The sequence below is a fragment of the Corylus avellana genome, chromosome ca11 (genome assembly GCF_901000735.1).
Source record: "Corylus avellana chromosome ca11, CavTom2PMs-1.0".
NCBI classification, from domain to species: Eukaryota; Viridiplantae; Streptophyta; class Magnoliopsida; order Fagales; family Betulaceae; genus Corylus; species Corylus avellana.
Genome location: NC_081551.1, coordinates 18,991,901 through 19,011,125, shown reverse-complemented (window position 1 = coordinate 19,011,125; position 19,225 = coordinate 18,991,901). Strand labels below are relative to the sequence as shown.

General features: G+C 34.7%; 1 protein-coding gene and 2 long non-coding RNA genes across 7 annotated transcripts in view; all 3 read right to left on the bottom strand.

Annotated features, from left to right (window-relative positions):
- Positions 1-3,305: 3,305 nt before the first annotated feature.
- Positions 3,306-8,326, bottom strand: LOC132165693 (uncharacterized). Of its 5 annotated transcripts, none has more exons than XR_009438525.1 (7): positions 8,088-8,326; positions 7,896-7,991; positions 6,636-6,712; positions 6,444-6,553; positions 6,200-6,327; positions 3,623-3,750; positions 3,306-3,523 (listed from the first exon to the last, which is right to left on the bottom strand). It is a non-coding gene; the product is annotated as an uncharacterized LOC132165693 (long non-coding RNA). The 5 variants fall into 5 exon arrangements; XR_009438523.1 differs by lacking the exons at positions 6,444-6,553; positions 6,636-6,712 and adding exons at positions 3,868-3,977; positions 4,059-4,135 and having other exon boundaries at positions 8,088-8,325; XR_009438524.1 differs by lacking the exon at positions 6,636-6,712 and having other exon boundaries at positions 8,088-8,324.
- An 8,779-nt stretch (positions 8,327-17,105) lies between these two features.
- LOC132166337 (uncharacterized) lies at positions 17,106-18,260 on the bottom strand. The gene is made up of 2 exons (XR_009438565.1): positions 17,971-18,260; positions 17,106-17,609 (listed from the first exon to the last, which is right to left on the bottom strand). It is a non-coding gene; the product is annotated as an uncharacterized LOC132166337 (long non-coding RNA).
- A 559-nt stretch (positions 18,261-18,819) lies between these two features.
- Positions 18,820-19,225, bottom strand: part of LOC132165186 (uncharacterized) — a 3,867-nt gene continuing 3,461 nt past the window's right edge. The window contains exon 10 of the mRNA XM_059575675.1: positions 18,820-18,858. Within this exon, the coding sequence (XP_059431658.1) occupies positions 18,820-18,858 (39 nt within the window). The remainder of the gene's footprint in view (positions 18,859-19,225) is intronic.

Genomic DNA, 19,225 nt, shown 5'->3' with positions numbered 1-19,225 from the left:
AGATTGAAAATTTAAGGTAATATTGTCATTTGAGCGGTTGAGAATATTTGGACTTTCCAAAAAACAAAAAAATTAAGTGAATCTAGAGTAAATCCAGTAGCCCACTATGTTGGGCTATGCGTTTACTCAAAATGATATTTATCTAATTTTAGATTATGGGGTTATGCATTTTTATTTATGCTTGATATACCAGTAGCCCACTATGTTGGGCTTGGGCAAAAGAGCCCACACGATACAAGAATTTAGTCTTCAGCGACATTAAAAATTTATTGCTAGAAGTTCAAAGGTTGTTGCTAATGAGTTTTCAGACTATAGGTCACTATGCTAATAAGTCATTAATGTAATTCATCAATCGATTAAGGTTATGATCGACAATACCAATATATCATTATCTGCCGTCCAAGAATTGGACAACAAATAAAGCTGGCTTCAATGATATACACATCGAAGCCAACCCCAAATGACAAACTTCTAACTTCTCAAGTACAAGGCTAATTTATTCTTAAAATAATAATTAAATTTACTCATTCTTATTAGTTAAGTTATTGAAATAAAAGATAATTTAACACTTGCAGCACGTTTGGATGTTCACTTAGAAGGCCTAAAAATATGTTTTAACACTCCAAAATAACTCAAAAGGTCCCAAAAAAAAAAGGGCAAAACAAACTCCTAAAACCCCAAAAAAAAAAAAAAAAAAAAACACTAGTAGTTTAAAAACCGTAAAATACTAAAACAGTAAACCCTAAAAACGAGGACGAGCACCAGGGGGAAGACAACAGAAAACCCAGATCCAGAGACAAGCTGACTATCTTCACGCTGGACAACATGTCTAGCGTGAAAAAGGTAATGGACTCCACCGATTTAACCATTTATCAGATCATAAAAATTAACTGATCACTTAACTATTTTTCAGATCACCAAGTTCGTCCACGAAGTTCTAGCGACAGCATGTCACTACAGAAAGGTGGGAAAGGTGGGACAGCTACACGCAAACAAAAGCCTCCCCCCAGGTAAAAGTTATCCCATATTTCTTTTTTTCTTTTCAGAATTTCAGAAATTAGAACAGAGTACAAACTTAGATCTAGCACTTAAACAGAGTAGATTAATTTCAGACAGAAATTACTTGAAAATTAAAATACAAACACAATCAAGCCTAGATCTAGCACCGAGAAGACAGTAGATAAAAAAAGGCAAGCGGTTGAGAATATTTGGACTTTCCAAAAAACAAAAAAATTAAGTGAATCTAGAGTAAATCCAGTAGCCCACTATGTTGGGCTATGCGTTTACTCAAAATGATATTTATCTAATTTTAGATTATGGGGTTATGCATTTTTATTTATGCTTGATATACCAGTAGCCCACTTTTGGGCTTGGGCAAAAGAGCCCACACGATACAAGAATTTAGTCTTTAGCGACATTAAAAATTTATTGCTAGAAGTTCAAAGGTTGTTGCTAATGACTTTTCAGACTATAGGTCACTATGCTAATAAGTCATTAATGTAATTCATCAATCGATTAAGGTTATGATCGACAATACCAATATATCATTATCTGCCGTCCAAGAATTGGACAACAAATAAAGCTGGCTTCAATGATATACACATCGAAGCCAACCCCAAATGACAAACTTCTAACTTCTCAAGTACAAGGCTAATTTATTCTTAAAATAATAATTAAATTTACTCATTCTTATTAGTTAAGTTATTGAAATAAAAGATAATTTAACACTTGCAGCACGTTTGGATGTTCACTTAGAAGGCCTAAAAATATGTTTTAACACTCCAAAATAACTCAAAAGGCCCAAAAAAAAAGGGCAAAACAAACTCCTAAAACCCAAAAAAAAAAAAAAAAAACACTAGTAGTTTAAAAACCGTAAAATACTAAAACAGTAAACCCTAAAAACGAGGACGAGCACCAGGGGGAAGACAACAGAAAACCCAGATCCAGAGACAAGCTGACTATCTTCACGCTTGACAACATGTCTAGCGTGAAAAAGGTAATGGACTCCACCGATTTAACCATTTATCAGATCATAAAAATTAACTGATCACTTAACTATTTTTCAGATCGCCAAGTTCGTCCACGAAGTTCTAGCGACAGCATGTCACTACAGAAAGGTGGGAAAGGTGGGACAGCTACACGCAAACAAAAGCCTCCCCCCAGGTAAAAGTTATCCCATATTTCTTTTTTTTTTTTTCAGAATTTCAGAAATTAGAACAGGGTACAAACTTAGATCTAGCACTTAAACAGAGTAGATTAATTTCAGACAGAAATTACTTGAAAATTAAAATACAAACACAATCAAGCCTAGATCTAGCACCGAGAAGACAGTAGATAAAAAAAGGCAAGCGGTTGAGAATATTTGGACTTTCCAAAAAACAAAAAAATTAAGTGAATCTAGAGTAAATCCAGTAGCCCACTATGTTGGGCTATGCGTTTACTCAAAATGATATTTATCTAATTTTAGATTATGGGGTTATGCATTTTTATTTATGCTTGATATACCAGTAGCCCACTATGTTGGGCTTGGGCAAAAGAGCCCACACGATACAAGAATTTAGTCTTCAGCGACATTAAAAATTTATTGCTAGAAGTTCAAAGGTTGTTGCTAATGACTTTTCAGACTATAGGTCACTATGCTAATAAATCATTAATGTAATTCATCAATCGATTAAGGTTATGATCGACAATACCAATATATCATTATCTGCCGTCCAAGAATTGGACAACAAATAAAGCTGGCTTCAATGATATACACATCGAAGCCAACCCCAAAAGACAAACTTCTAACTTCTCAAGTACAAGGCTAATTTATTCTTAAAATAATAATTAAATTTACTCATTCTTATTAGTTAAGTTATTGAAATAAAAGATAATTTAACACTTGCAGAACGTTTGGATGTTCACTTAGAAGGCCTAAAAATATGTTTTAACACTCCAAAATAACTCAAAAGGCCCAAAAAAAAAGGGCAAAACAAACTCCTAAAACCCAAAAAAAAAAAAAAAAAAAAAAAACACTAGTAGTTTAAAAACCGTAAAATACTAAAACAGTAAACCCTAAAAACGAGGACGAGCACCAGGGGGAAGACAACAGAAAACCCAGATCCAGAGACAAGCTGACTATCTTCACGCTTGACAACATGTCTAGCGTGAAAAAGGTAATGGACTCCACCAATTTAACCATTTATCAGATCATAAAAATTAACTGATCACTTAACTATTTTTCAGATCACCAAGTTCGTCCACGAAGTTCTAGCTACTGCATGTCACTACAGAAAGGTGGGAAAGGTGGGACAGCTACACGCAAACAAAAGCCTCCCCCCAGGTAAAAATTATCCCATATTTCTTTTTTTCTTTTCAGAATTTCAGAAATTAGAAGAGAGTAAAAACCTAGATCTAGCACTTAAACAGAGTAGATTAATTTCAGACAGAAATTACTTGAAAATTAAAATACAAACACAATCAAGCCTAGATCTAGCACCGAGAAGACAGTAGATTAAAAAAGGCAACTCTGGATTCAGACCTGAAAATTACAATACAAACACAATCAAACGTATATCTAGCACTTAGAACAATGTAGATCTAGTTACAGACATAAATTAAAATAAAAACACAACCAAACCTATAAAAGTCGTCTAAGCATCAGGGACCATCGGTTAGGTGGAAGCGGCTCCTGCTGCGGAAGCCCTTCAGTGTGTGGTTTGCGGGGCAGGCGAGATATAAGTGTAAATGTCTTTTACATTCACAGCCCTTATAATCCAGAAAATCAAAAGAAAGAGAAATTAGTTTTGACCATCAGAACTGGTAGATCTAGCACTCGCACTCTTCCAAACAAAAATACAAACAGAATGAAATAAAAATACTAACCCCGAAATCAAATAAAGATACAAAGGTAGAAATATGAGCAAGGAGATGGGCCTTGTAGGGTAGGGAAAGAGAGAGGATACGGCATTGAGCAAGCATGGTGGTGGCAGACGCTAGAAACAAAAATACAAACAGAATCAAATAAAAATTCTAACCCCGAAGATCAAAACGAAAGGTTAGATCTGATCTCATACCACGAAATCAAATAAAGATACAAAGGTAGAAATATGAGCAAGGAGATTCGGCTTTGTAGGGTGGGGAAAGAGAGAAGCTGGTATGAAGGAGAAGGAGAAGATCAGCCAACAGTACACAAAACAGGGGAAAACAATCAAAATTTCTGAAACCTAAACCCACAAAAGTCACACAATACAAACACATTCAAATTCTTAATAATTCAATACCATAACATTACAAAAGTGAATGGATATAATATACATCAAAAAGAAAAAAGAAACAACATGAAAAACCAATAACTAGTTTAGGCTTCGTTTGGCAACCGGGTTGTCCTAGACCCTGTTCACCATTTGACCAATTGATCATCAAACTTTGAACTTTTATTATCAATATTTCAGTTTCTTTGACCATATTGCCCTTATCTTTCTTTGGCCACTTTGTGTTTTTTTCCCCGTTTGGTTGTCTAGAAAATCGGGGGAGGGAAATGTTTGGAAATTGGGATTTTGGATCCTTTATAGCTGATTTTACGGTTATTTCTGCTGTGTGTAGGATTTTAAAGTAGTTTCATTCATTTTTCACTGATTCTCTAGGCAAATAGTTAGGGTTTTATATTTTGGGCGTCCCCCCCTTCGCTAGCTTCATGTCCATCAGAGTAATCGGGGATTACCAAAAAAACAGAAAATGTTGGCCCAGGTAAAACTTACCGAGAAACAAAAACCAAGAAAAACCCAAAGATCCCAGGCACAAAAATGGAATTACCCATAATCGCAGAACAACACCACAAAAATATCATTCAAAGAATCACCACTCCTCTGCAAAACCTCAGAAAAACTAACCCACGGCCACAACACTCAACACACAGAAAAATTTCAATGAAACACACAAAGAATTGAAAAGAAAAGGTGCCTCGTAGTCCTGGCCTTTGAAGACATGGCAGTGAAAGAATGTGAAATTCACAGCTGTGAGCTTGGAAACCTTCTTTCAAATACCCAAGAAACAGAGTAGGCGGTGAACAAAAAAATAGAACAGAGCAAGCGGAGAGAGTGTGGAGAGGGCGAGAGGCTGTCAGAGCAGAGAGTGAGAATGTGAAATTCATGGCTGTGAGAAGACAAGGAGGAAAGAAAGTGAGGGAGATGGAGGGTAATCGACAGCGGTGGAAAACAAAAAGAAAGAAACTGAAGGCTAATACGGTAATTCTACATCAGGTTCAGCCAGCTCATTTTATTAAAGGCAAATATACAAACACTCTACAGTGTCTAGGCAACTCTCACCACCTTTGCCAAACACCACCTTATAGAAAGCAGACCTATATTAAAATATTGTACTTAATTTTCTATACAAAGCACCGAATCATAGTACCAAAATTTTGAGTTTTATTAAGCCAAGGGAAGTAATGGAGACAACCAAGAAAGGAAATAAAAAAACAAAAAGAAAAATAGAAAGCTGAGTAGCCATGGTCATTACCAGACAAAAAAGAGTAGCTGAATCAGACCATGGTCGACCGAGAAAGTGGTTCAAGTGAGAAATTCCAAATATGCAATACTATATCATAACTTCTCGTGCAAACAAAATACAAACACAATCAAACCAAGATCTAGAACTAAGAACAATGCAGATAGAAATGGTTTCAAACTTGAAAATTGAAATACAAACACAATGAAACCTAGATCTAGCACCGAGAACAGTGTACATCAAGCACTTAGCCAAAACAGGGTAGCTCTGGTATCAGACATGAAAAGTACAATACACACACAATCAAACCAAGTATTAGACATGAAAATAAAAATACAAACACAATCAAACCTAGTATCAGACATGAAAATTAAAATACAAATACAATCGAACAGAGCAGATAAAAACAGGGCAGCTCTGGTTTCACACAAGAAAATTAAAATAGAAACACAATCAAACCAAGATCTAGCACTTCGAACAGAGTAGATAAAAACAAGACGCCTCTGGTTTCAGACTTGAAAATTAAAATACAAAAACAATCAAACCTAGATCTAGAACTTAGAACAGGGTAGATAAAAACAGGGCGGCTGAGGTTTCAGACTTGAAAATTAAAATACAAACACAATCAAACCAAGATCTAGCACTTGGCACATAGAAGAGAGTAGATCTAATTTCAGACATAGAAATTAAAATAAAAACACAATCAAACCTATAAAAGTCGTCAGAGTATGGGGGACCGTCAGTTAGGCGGAAGGGGCTCCTGCTGGGGAAGCCCTTCGGTGTGTGGTTTGCGGGGCAGGCGAGATACAAGTGTAAATGTCTTTTTCATTCTCAGCCCTTATAATCCAGAAAATCAAAAGAAGAGAAATTAGTTTTGACCATCAGAACTGGTAGATCTAGCACTCGCACTCTTCCAAACAAAAATACAAACAGAATGAAATAAAAATACTAACCCCGAAATCAAATAAAGATACAAAGGTAGAAATATGAGCAAGGAGATGGGCCTTGTAGGGTAGGGAAAGAGAGAGGATACGGCGTTGAGCAAGCATGGTGGTGGCAGACGCTAGAAACAAAAATACAAACAGAATCAAATAAAAATTCTAACCCCGAAGATCAAAACGAAAGGTTAGATCTGACACTCATACCACGAAATCAAATAAAGATACAAAGGTAGAAATATGAGCAAGGAGATTCGGCTTTGTAGGGTGGGGAAAGAGAGAAGCTGGTATGAAGGAGAAGGAGAAGATCAGCCAACAGTACACAAAACAGGGGAAAACAATCAAAATTTCTGAAACCTAAACCCACAAAAGTCACACAATACAAACACATTCAAATTCTTAATAATTCAATACCATAACATTACAAAAGTGAATGGATATGATCTACATCAAAAAGAAAAAAGAAAAAAATGAACCAATAATTAGTTTATAGATAGCAGACCTATATTAAAATATTGTACTTAATTTTCTATATAAAGCACCGAATCATAGTACCAAAACTTTGAGTTTTATTAAGCCAAGGGAAGGAATGGAGACTACCAAGAAAGGAAAACAAAAAGAAAAATCAAAAGCTGAGTAGCTGAATCAGACCATGGTCGACCTAGAAAGTTGTTCAAGGGAAAAATTCCCAATATGCAATACTGCATCATAACCTCTCGTGCAAACAAAATACAAACACAATCAATCCAAGATCTAGAACTAATAACAGTGCAGATAAAAATGGTTTCAAACTTGCAAATTGAAATACAAACACAATCAAACCCAGATCAAGCACTTAGCCAAAACAGGGCAGCTCTGGTATCAGACTTGAAAAGTACAATACAAACACAATCAAACCAAGTATCAGACTTGAAAATTAAAATACAAACACAATAAAACCTAGTATCAGACTTGAAAATTAAAATACAAACACAATCGAAGAGAGTAGATAAAAACAGGGCGGCTGTGGTTTCAGACTTGAAAATCAAAATAGAAACACAATGAAACCTAGATCTAGCACTTAGAACAAAGCAGATAAAAACAGGGCGGCTCTGGTTTCACACGTGAAAATTATAATAGAAACACAATCAAACGTAGATTTAGCACTTAGAACAAAGTAGATAAAAACAGGACGGCTCTGGTTTCAGACTTGAAAATTAAAATACAAAAACAATCAAACCTAGATCTAGAACTTAGAACAGGGTAGATAAAAACAGGGCGGCTCTGATTTCAGACTTGAAAATTAAAATACAAACACAATCAAGCCTAGATCTAGAACTTAGAACAGGGTAGATAAAAACAGGGCGGCTGTGGTTTCAGACTTGAAAATTAAAATACAAACACAATCAAACCTAGATCTAGCACTTAGCACTTAGAACAGAGTAGATCTAGTTTCAGACAGAAATTAAAGTAAAAACACAATCAAACCTATAAAAGTCGTCTGAGCCTGGGGGACCGTCGATTAGGCGGAAGCGGCTCCTGCTGGGGAAGCCCTTCGGTGTGTGGTTTGCGGGGCAGGCGACCCTTAAAAGCCAGAAAATCAAAAGGAAGAGAAATTAGTTTTGACCAGGTAGATCTTCCAAAACAAAAATACAAAGAGAATGAAATAAAAATACTAACCCCGAAACAAAGGTAGAAATATGAGCAAGGAGATGGGGCTTTGTTTGGTGGGTTAGGGTAGGGAAAGAGAGAGAGAGAGGATACGGCGTTCTGGCATTAAGGAGAAGGAGAAGGAGAAAGGAGAGCCAAAGATAAAGATGCGAACTTTGTCGAGGAGAGAGAAAGGCGAGTCTGATGACGAGAGCAAAGTCATTCATTCAATGGTGTTGTTAGATACGATACACGATTGAATGAAAGTCTGACAACCAAATTTTAGTTTGATTTAGTTAGATACGTGTAGGTCGATCCTACGGTTAGAATCTAATCTATAGCTGAAGCCTAAACGCGTAATTTCATATTTTTATATTTTTATATTTTAATTTTTAATGCAATGAGGATGCGGTGCGTGCCAGCTCATATTTATATTTTAAATTTTAAATGCCAATGTGGTGCGTGCCAGCTCACGCCTCATTACAATATAAACCAGCACAATTTTCCTCGCCTCATTAAAAGTTAATAATAAAATCTTTCTCAAAAAAAATAAATAAATAATAATAAAATCAAATTTTAAAAACGCAGAAGAACCAAAACCCGGGAAACCCCAAGTTCAGAAAACACACCCCCGCAAAACCAACAACCACCCGTCCGCTCAATTTGTTCCCTTCACACCCGGAAGGTGGCGTTCCTCTTCAAATCCCAATCAAGGGTCTGGGTAGAGAGTTGGGTTAGAGCCTAGAGGCAAGAGCACCATCTCCGACAATGAAACAGAGAGGCTTGAAAAATAAAGCAGGAAGAGTGAGGAAGCCATAAATTATTAATAGAGACCGGAAGGCTCTCTCCTTTGTCTCAATCGACCCTCCTCCTCCTCCTCCTCCAAACCCCACAAACCTGCCTACCCCTAAATCCCACCTCTAATTTTTCAAGCCTCCTCCTGGGATTCCTCGCCGCACAGAACGATGACAAGATTTTGATGAGAACTAGGACGTCTTATTAATTCGTTCATTCCTTTTGTTTGAGATCTGTCTTTTTTTTTTTGTCGTGATTTGAGCTCAGTGAATTTCTCATGATGTTAGCATTAATGTGAAAATGGAAGGAGATTTATTGGTTATTGAATGTCAATATTTTTACAAATATGAGGTTTTTATGTTCTGCTTCATTGCATGATATATATATAAGGCTCTGTTTTCTAGATATGGGAAGTGAAAATATTCATTTGAACGTAGATAGAATTAGTGGAATGATATATATAAATATATATATACAATTGTACTGTATTTATTTAGACCAAGTGTACCTATACAATTGTACTGTTTTTGTTATGAATTGTATCTCCTCTTCATTCATAGTTGGAGATATTTACTTATGAATTTCTTTCTCTTGTTCCTTTTCAGCTCGGGAATCTTTTGTTCGATTTTCTAGATGGTCACCTTCAGTGAGTAATCAAAGTAATTTGAACCTGAACATGCTGAATTCAGACGCAAGTCCTTCAAAGAAACACATGATCTTGGCATATGCGGTATTTGACCGCCGGGGAGTACCTCTTTTGCGGTGCGCAAAAATTGTCAATGCAAAAAATCCAAATCCATTGCTGGCGGAGGCAAGCGCACTACATCTGGCTTTGTGTGACTTGGAAGAAAAATGCTGGCTGCCTGTTATCGTTAAGATCGATAACGTCAAGTTGTATGATCAAATCAAGAACGCTCTATCCACGTCAAGTAAAGAATTATATGATATTATTAGATGTTGCAAGACAATCATTGACGTGCATAAGATGCAACATCTAGTGTTTTGGGAAGCTAGACAGGCCAATGTAGTGGTGGACAGTTTGGTCCAACGTGCCAAAAGGGAAGGCAAAGACGTCTACGGCACGGATTTAGATTTCGAGCTATGTCAAAGTGCTTGGGCCCAAATGTTTGGGCACTTCAAGCCTTATTTGTCTAAGCTGCCGAACACTTCAAAAGGGCGTCACACGTATCTCTTCTCTCTACTAGATGCCCTGGGACAAAAACTGTTGAGTTGGCTTAACCTGGGTAAGATAATTCAACAATTTATTACTTTTTTCTTTATATAAATTAATTTTGTATTATTTTGCATTTTTATTTATTAGTATATATTTGTTTTTTTTAAAATAATTTATTATATTTTTTCTATTTTTTCTACAGCAATGAGTAAGGAGAGTATGCCCCGGGAGATTATATTTGAGATTTCTACGGCAAACGGAGTGCGATTAGTAGAAAGATACTTGAGTATGTTTGCCCATTATTTGTTTTTTTTTTCTTTCTTTTTAATTAGTTAACGAGTAAAAATTTTAATTAAATTCCTAATTTTGTCTTATTTCAGTGTCAATATCTCCTGCTAGCAACAATACCCCTCCTTCTCTTCACGAAGATGATATGATGCATAGATTGATTGATATCCTCAACCACTTGGAACATCTTCCTGTCCGAGTAAGCTTGAAAATTATTATTTAAATTCAATTTCCTACCCATTGAAGTTTTTAGTCCTTGTTTAACACTGGTGTTTAATTTATTCAGCGAACACTTCGTATGTACTTGCAATTTGAAGACGAAATCAAGGTATGTATAACTGATGTCTGTTTGTGTTTGTGTGAGTTTTTTTTTTTTTTTTTTTTTTTTTTTTTTTGAGTTTCTTGAAATTGACTGCCTAGAATAGACCCCAATTTTTTATTTTATTTTTTGTTTGTAATATATATGATTAATCCAATGAGTATGAAGACGAGAACTAGCCGGTCAAAGGTTTTCATTTTAATAAATAAAATTGTATATCATATCAAAAAAAAAAAAAAATTAAGAACTATGAATCAAAATTCAAGAACTCACAGCGGAGTCAACAATTTTACTCAATATCCTCCAAAATAGATTATTGCCACCACACACCTACTAGGTGTCGTGAGAACTAATCAACTCAATACACGCACCACGTCTCTTTCTCTTATCATGTGCTTACTTGCAAGAATCTTTAGCAAAGTGATATTCTTTGCACACAATTAGTAATGTCTATGTATTTTTTCCATCACAACATGAGTAACCACTCAGTTTTGTTATTATTAATTATCATGAATGTTTTCTAACAAGCTTAGCACAACATAACATAAAGTGCTAAGTTCCAAAAATCCATAAAAAGCGTAATAATTTTTATTGCAAGATTCATGATTAAATCAATGAAATATTATTCGACAAACAAATTAAATAATACAAATTTGAGGTCAAATAATCAAAAACTCTTTCAATCATAATATTTTCACTTTCCATACCTACACATAAAATCAAGCTCTTCTTTTGATAAATGAATCAATGTTCAGATTTTTTTTTTCACAACAAAATCTTTCCACTCAAGATTGATTTCATCTTTCTTGTATGTGAATTGTATAGTGCAAATTAACTCTTATAGTATTTGACTTCTTATAAGTTTAAATACTATTGTTATAATTTTAATAAAAATATTTGTGCAACCATCACGAGTCAACCTTTGAGATTGTTCAAAATAATTTGGATGGTGCACAAATTCTCATTGATATAAAATAATTACAATCTGAAATTAACAATAAAATAAAAGAGATGAAAAGTAGAGTATAGAACGATCTCACAAAATATGCTATAGAATCACGCAAGTGCGTTGTCCTTAAAGGTTGATTCGTGTCTCCCAGAGTGTATAACTTGATGTGATCGGATCCTTTGACACGCAACCTCCCAGGATTAGACTATAGCGTCTATCTTCGTTAAGGATGCACTTCCAAATAACAAAGAGTAATAAAACAACCCAATTGTCAAAGTTGATGAAGGACTTCAGAATATTATTTGTAGAAAAACCAATAATATAGCATACGCCATGAAACAAATGTTTTGCAACACACTATACAGCCTTAGCCTTAGATAGAAAATAAGTGATTTTTTCTTCTATCTCTCATATATTTTCTTACCTTCAATGTATTAGTATATATATATATAAGTGCTAGAAAGTATGTCATAAAGGAAGTCTAATGACCAAACAGTCAAAATGTTAAAATAACTCTCAAGCATAAAACTTGTTATAAAATGCAATAAAACATATTAATTCCAAACGGTTATAAAACAGTAAGGAAATCAACGGGTTAATGACCAAATGGTCATAACACCAGAAAAGGGTAAAACATTTGTTAATAATCAAATGGTCAAACTACAATAAAACTTGTTAAAGACTAACGGTCAAAACTGTAAAAATCAATTAAAACTAATTTTTATTTAATAACTCATAACCAAGTAATAAATACAAACGGTCATAAAAGTTATATCTCATAACCAAATAATAAATACATATGGTTATAAACCAAAATGGTTAAAGATGATTTTATTTCTCATAAAAACTCATGAAGATAATATCAAATGATAAAATAGTTTCAAATGACTGAAAAATGAATATTTGTGAAAAATATTACAACATTTTTTACATTATAACAATTAATTGTAGATAATATTGTTGTTTCTTGCAGTTTGAGCCAAATGATTTGTTTGAACCGTGTTCATCTGACGAATTGATGGTTTCATCAAATCCTCATCATTTCTACTATAATGTGGGCGCAGTACAATTTGAACAGCATGTTGTGACATTACAGGTTAGATGAATAACTTAAAGGAAAATTTATATAAAATATAGAAACTTAGGAGAATGTGTTACATTTTGCATATGGCTAACTATTCTTTATGTTCTTACTTGGCAGGTTATGAGCCATTATGCTCCAGGTCTGTGCCTTCGAAGGCTTAATTTTGGCTCCCGTAAAATCTATAGAGGGAAGGTAAAATTCTATCATCTGCTCAATTGCTTTGCATTATAGGACAAAACTAATCTTGTTGTACAATTCTAAATATTTGTTATTATTTAGGATATGACGAGCACCATAATGGGATGGCTTCACAACCGAACAATTCACGATTTTAAACTGATAGATATCCTTAATGAAGTCAATTGCAAACATGTGGTAATTTTTTGAATGAGATTCTTTTTACAATTCTTAGTTATTTTCTTTTATATTTAAAGAAAGACTTATTTCATGAGTTAATATCACGTTATACTTATTGGTTTGCAGGAGGACATAGAAGGTAATTGACTAAAATTATAAACAAAGATGGAATTCAAGATTCTCTTATGAATTTTTTTTTTCTTCCTGATGTTGTTTGAGTGATTTTCAGTGACCTTAATAGAGTTGGTAAAAAAAGGTATGCTTGTTGAGATGGGACCCGATTTGTACATGATAGAACGGGAGCAGGTAATTTTTCAGCATATTGATTCCCAATAATCTCTTGTCCAAAAAAAAAAAAAAAAAAAAAATGATAATTATGAATTTTTTTTGTCTTATATTATTATTTTTTTCATTGTTATCTAATATGAAGGTTTTCTTTTACTTTACGTAGTTGCCTCAACCAATTTATGATTTCATCATTGAAGATTTGAAGTATGGAGGTAGAAAAGATGATGGGAAAATTCATTATAACTACAAGGTAACTAGGTTTTCTTTCTATTAGTTAGAAATCTAGTTTTGAATTCCACTAGTTATTAAAGTTGTGTGATTATAACCATGAATTCCTACCTCTAACAGGTTGTGGAAGGAATCGATGTCTAAGGGGCATCAAACACTTGTTGCAGCCAATGTAAGTTATGAATTGATCCCTACTTCTATTGATATTGTATGTTGTGTGTTCTTGTGGGAGACGGGTGTGTCGTGGCAGTGTGGATCTTTCAATGGCAATGCTTTCGTTGTTTGTTTTTTTGTGAATTGTGTATTTTATATTGCATCATAAATCTCTAGTACCCAAAGTGCACATATCAAAAAAAATATTGCATCATAAATCCTTGCTTTTGACTTTGAATGACAAGTTTGTTGCTTTTAATATTATATGCATATTGGACTATTGGAGGATTGATCAGAATTTTGTCTGGATTTGTAATGCATTATATCATAATTTAGAACTTCCTTAAGATTGAAAGGATGCCAAATACTTGGGTGTTTGAATTTCTAATGTGTCTGCATTTGATAATGCCAAACCCTTGCTTGATTTCAGTCCTTAAGCTTACTGTAATGTGTCTGCATTTGACAATGGGACATGCAATGTCATGGAATATGCTGATAGTCAATTTTCTATGTTGTTGATAAAGTTACCTCCTGACAGCATTGGCGTGGTGGGTCGGCAGCAACTAAGATCATTGGGTTGTGAATGAGCTTGGGGAAAGTTTCTTCCAGTTTCCATGTATATGAGTTTGATGAAAAGATACTGTGCTTCTTTAAATTGCTTTTTCTTCTCTTATGTTTGAATCTTGTACTCTGTTCCATCTCTATAATCAAATTGTTCTTTTGCTGATCTCTGGAATTAGATTGGTTTATTCTTGGATTACTGGGTTGTGCAGTGCTTTAAGCCAAATTTTGACATCATTAATCAATTGAAAAGTATGCTCATCTTCTTTGATTAAAATTAGGTATCATTCTTCTTGTGGATTATTCTGTGCATGGGAACAAATGCCACAGGATTGAGTGTACTTAAAAATGATAATGATTCATGGATAGTATTCAAACTTAGTTTCTGTTTTAGCTCATGTTACCATGTTTTTAATCAAATAATTCCAGTATCAAGTTCTGTTATGAGCTCCCTATGGGGGAGGTGGAGTCATCTGCTTAGGCATATAGATGGACAAGTCAAGAGTTCATATTTTTAAAAATTCATTTTCCACACAAGAAATATTCAATGAATGGTTGATTGTTGTTGTTCGCTTGGATCTTTCATTTAGTTTTCCTTACAAATTGTTGTGTCAGGTCTCTAGAGAATTACCATATGATTTGCTGGCTTTTGGGATGATGATTAAGGACATAAACCCCCACGTGAAATTACTACAAATATCAGAATATGAATGAATTGAGCTGTAACAATACAACATTTTTTTGGGATGCATGAAGAATCAATAAATGAAGCTTCAGGTCTAAACACCAAAAAGGGGAAATTATATGTTTTTCAATTGTCAACTAGCTTTCAAAAGGTAAGGATAATACGAAGGGCGCATTGATAACCATAATGAAGCACATGATTTTCTCGTTCTCAAACCAAAACTCAAGGGAATACATAGCTCGTCATCTTGACACTACTAACTATGGACTATAGACTATGAACTATATATATGAAGAAGCATCATTTCAAGCAAAACTTGAACTAGCTAGGGGGGAGCTGCACCAAAACCTCCACTGCCACGACCAAAGCCAGGCCTTCCACCAAACCCTGCAATATCAAGAGAGCAAATGAAATAATCAATAAGAACAACAAGACTGTTTTGCACGATTGAAATCCTTTCTTAGCATAGCAGACTCTTAGAGTAAGACAATGCATCAAGATATGCCAAACAAGATATTCTATACTCAGTTTATAACAAAAAGCAGCAACCACACAATCAGAAGAATGACTCATACATTAGTATTTTGCATAAAGAGTTTACAATTAAATGTACATTTGCCCCCCCCCAAAAAAAAAACAAACAAACAAAAGGAATGATTCCACGGGAAATTTTTTATTTACAAGTACTTTGAAATATCATTAAAAGCATCTCAAGCACACATGAAATTTACAAGAGACACACCTATCTAGAAAGAGAAGATTAACAAACAAGAAAATCATTGAAACTAATGATCACCAATGGAACTAAATACACATGTATAAAATCAAGATTCACAACTGATAAATACCAAGTTCTAAGCTTTCACAACGAGAATTGCATTCACCCCACATCATAAAGAGTACTGCAAGTCAATTTGTCTAATTAGAAGGGCTTGGATTGAGTACAAAATGCAGACCAAAGTCCAAAATAAAGAATTTTTTTTTTAAAAAAAATGCAATTTAAATTCTTCCTTCCCTCATTCGGCCAATGCAAGAGGAGGAAATCAAAATGCTTATAACCCATTCGGCTAGTGCAAGAGGAGGAAGACAAAATTTTTCCCTCTCTCATTTGACCTTACCAACAAAAAAAGAGAGAAAATAGTGAAATCCCCAAAGATTTCAACATATCCACCAAGGGAACTAAGACTCAACAAAATCAACCTCAGAAAAATCAATCATTCAAATTACATCCAAACTGTAAGTAAACGCAGCTTAAACTTACTATATTCTCGTCTCATGGTTGTTGCTTTTTCTTCGTGTGATTTTCAATCTAGATCTTAAATTTTGTTTTTCTTCTAGTTTATACTATAGTGTGTACCTAATCACTTTGAGGATTTTCTTGGGCTATTGAACCACTACTTTAGATGATAATAAATAAATAAATAAATTTAGGCCGTGGCCTTTTTTTTTTTTTTCCTAAGCTTATGCCTTCACCCCTACCTATATTGCTTTCTGGCTCCATCCCTAGCTACTCGTGAATATACTCGGGCTTGGCTTGTTAAACTCTGCTTGGGAGATGGGTTTTGTCTATCAAAATTTACTCAAATGTGAAACTTTTTTGGAGAGTTCTGGTCAACAATATTACTAAGAATTTTATGAGTTTTGTTCTTTATAAGAAAAAAAAAAAAAAAATTAGTCACCCCCAGGGGCTGTTTGGGGTTGCTCGGCTATCTCCAACGGCTATTTGGGGTGGTCTGGCCACCTTGGGTATTATTTTTATTTTTATTTTTTGATTACCTTTTAATTTTCCTTTTCCCTTTTTATTTTTGTTTATTTTTTATTTTTATTTTTAAAAAAAAATTTATTATTATAAGTATTATTTTGAGTTGGGTTGAAAAAAAATTGACTTGGGATGAAAATATTTGAGTTGGGTGTAAACGACAACCAAACGTCAACTCAAAAAGAAAAATACTGAAAAATAAAAGGACATCAAGAATGCTGTGTCAATATTTCCAAAAACAGTTCCAGCTACTGTTAGAAAATATTAGATAGGTCCCATAAAAAAAAATAAAAAAAAATAAAATAGAGCCCCAAACCGAATATCCTTCACGTTCACATGAATAATACCTAGATGGACATGGCTCTCAGTAATCTGGTAACCTGAAACAATGCAAATTTCAAGAGACAATGCTTCAAAAGTCATCTTAGAATTGCTACTATAGGTCACAATCCAATCTTTTCAATGCAATAATGACCATATAGAAATGAGCTTTTACATATTTTACATTAAGAAACTCATGGGTCATGACTACAAGCAAAAGGGATCAAGTATCAAAACCAGAATCGAGGCCACTCTTCCTTAACAACATCGTTTCTTCTTCAAGTACAGAATTCTTTCCCCTGCTAGCCAGACCATGCTCTCTTTTCCTCTTCTCCTTCAGAGGAAAAGTAAGGTTCTTCTCTTTCCAAGTTTCCACACTTGTCAGTCACTCTCCATTTATGGGTTGTTGCAGCCCTTGTTTTCTTCGTTCTTCATGAGATTCTTCAATCTCGTTAGTCTAACGAATTTCCTTGCAAGTAGACCATGACCAGTCTCACTTCTTGTCTTCCGGTTCTCTTAGTGGACTGGAGGCACACTCAAGACTGATGGTTGACAGATCTAGTAGGAGCAGGAGACCTAGAAGGAGATAAGCTGGAGATATGCTCTGTTAGTTACTTGATGTTCTGCTGCTTGTTAGGTTAGGATAAGTTATGATCTATCGATAGAGATAGCCTTGAATTAACTAATAAGCTAACCATTTTTGGGGAATTCATTGTGAAATTCTATCAGACACTTTGTAAGCGGTTTCTCCCACCTTTGAGTGGAGAGCTTATCTTTAATTCAATAACACTTTCCATTTACAATCCATTTCCACAAACACAACCATTAATTACAAGCATTAAGGTTGAGCAACGAGCAGTCCAACCACAATCCACATTAATTCGCTCGAGGAGAGAAGAAAAATCAAAATATGAAGCAACAAATTTGTTAGAGAGACATCGAGAACTGTTACCTTTGGAGGATTTTTCTTTTTGGAAGGTTGGCTGGCTTTAGATTGATCCTTCGCCTTTCTTCGGCTCCATGCTAACCCCATCTTCGGCTCCTTATCACTCCATGGCACAGCTCTCTTCACAGTATAAAATGACTCTGAAGCACAAAAAGAACACAATTGAAAAAACAATCAGTGAGCTCGTGTGTGCGTCGATTGAACGGAGATTATGGATAAGAATAGTTGAATTTGAATCAGGGAAGAGACACAGGAAATTGGAGAAGAAGGAAAGGAAAGACGTGAATGGCAGATTACCAAAGTTTGTCTTACAAAATAAATGGGTGGGCATCTACCCGCCCCGCCCATTTTCCCTAATAAAAACGCGGGTCCCAGGTAACATTTCGAAAACCCGTTCTGGACGGGTCGGGTCGCACTTTTTTGTTTTTTTTTTAAATCTCGGATACCCGCTCCGCTTGAATTTACCCTAAAGTCCTAAACCTAATAACCCAGATTGCATGTAAGTTCTCAGACTCCTGCGTTCTTCTCCTCCCTCCTCTCAGACTCACGCTCTCGCTCTCTCTCTCTCTCTCTCTGACTCACGCTCTCTCTGTTTCGCTCTCTCGCGTCGGTGTGAAATGGATGGAGTATGAAAATTTCAAATATATAAATTTTGAGCGCCTGTGTTTGTGTTTCGACGTGGCAAGTAGTTTATCCTGTTATGCTTCACAAAGACGATGGCTCTCCTATCCAACATGAAAGATGAGGTATTTGATTCTCTGACTAATCAATATTAGGAAGTCGTTTGTATTTGATTCTCGATATAACTTCCTTCTAAGAAAATTCAAGTGTCTATTTACCGATTTGTACCATTTTTCAGATTAGCCGATTCATCCAGAATGTCATTGCAACAACCTGCCATTACAGAAAGCTACTGGCAAACAAGAGCCTTATAAAAGGCTCCATTCTTCCGTCAGGTATAATTTAAACAAGAAAGAGTCTTATAGGCTAAAAAGAAGTCTTTTGGGAAGTACAATTATATTTCATATAGGCTATAGGCTATAGGCTGAAGGGCATGTTATCGACAGCTAATTCTTTTTCCGTCCTTCAAATTTTTCAACTTTAATTTTTTTGTAGCAATATTTTTGTTCATAAAATTAAATTTCTTTAAATTATATATATATATAAAAGAGCAATGCGTTGATGTCTTTAATTAGAAAATGCAAATTTGATCTCCTATTTCTTTTTCTTCATAATTTGAGTACAATTTTTTTTTCTTTTC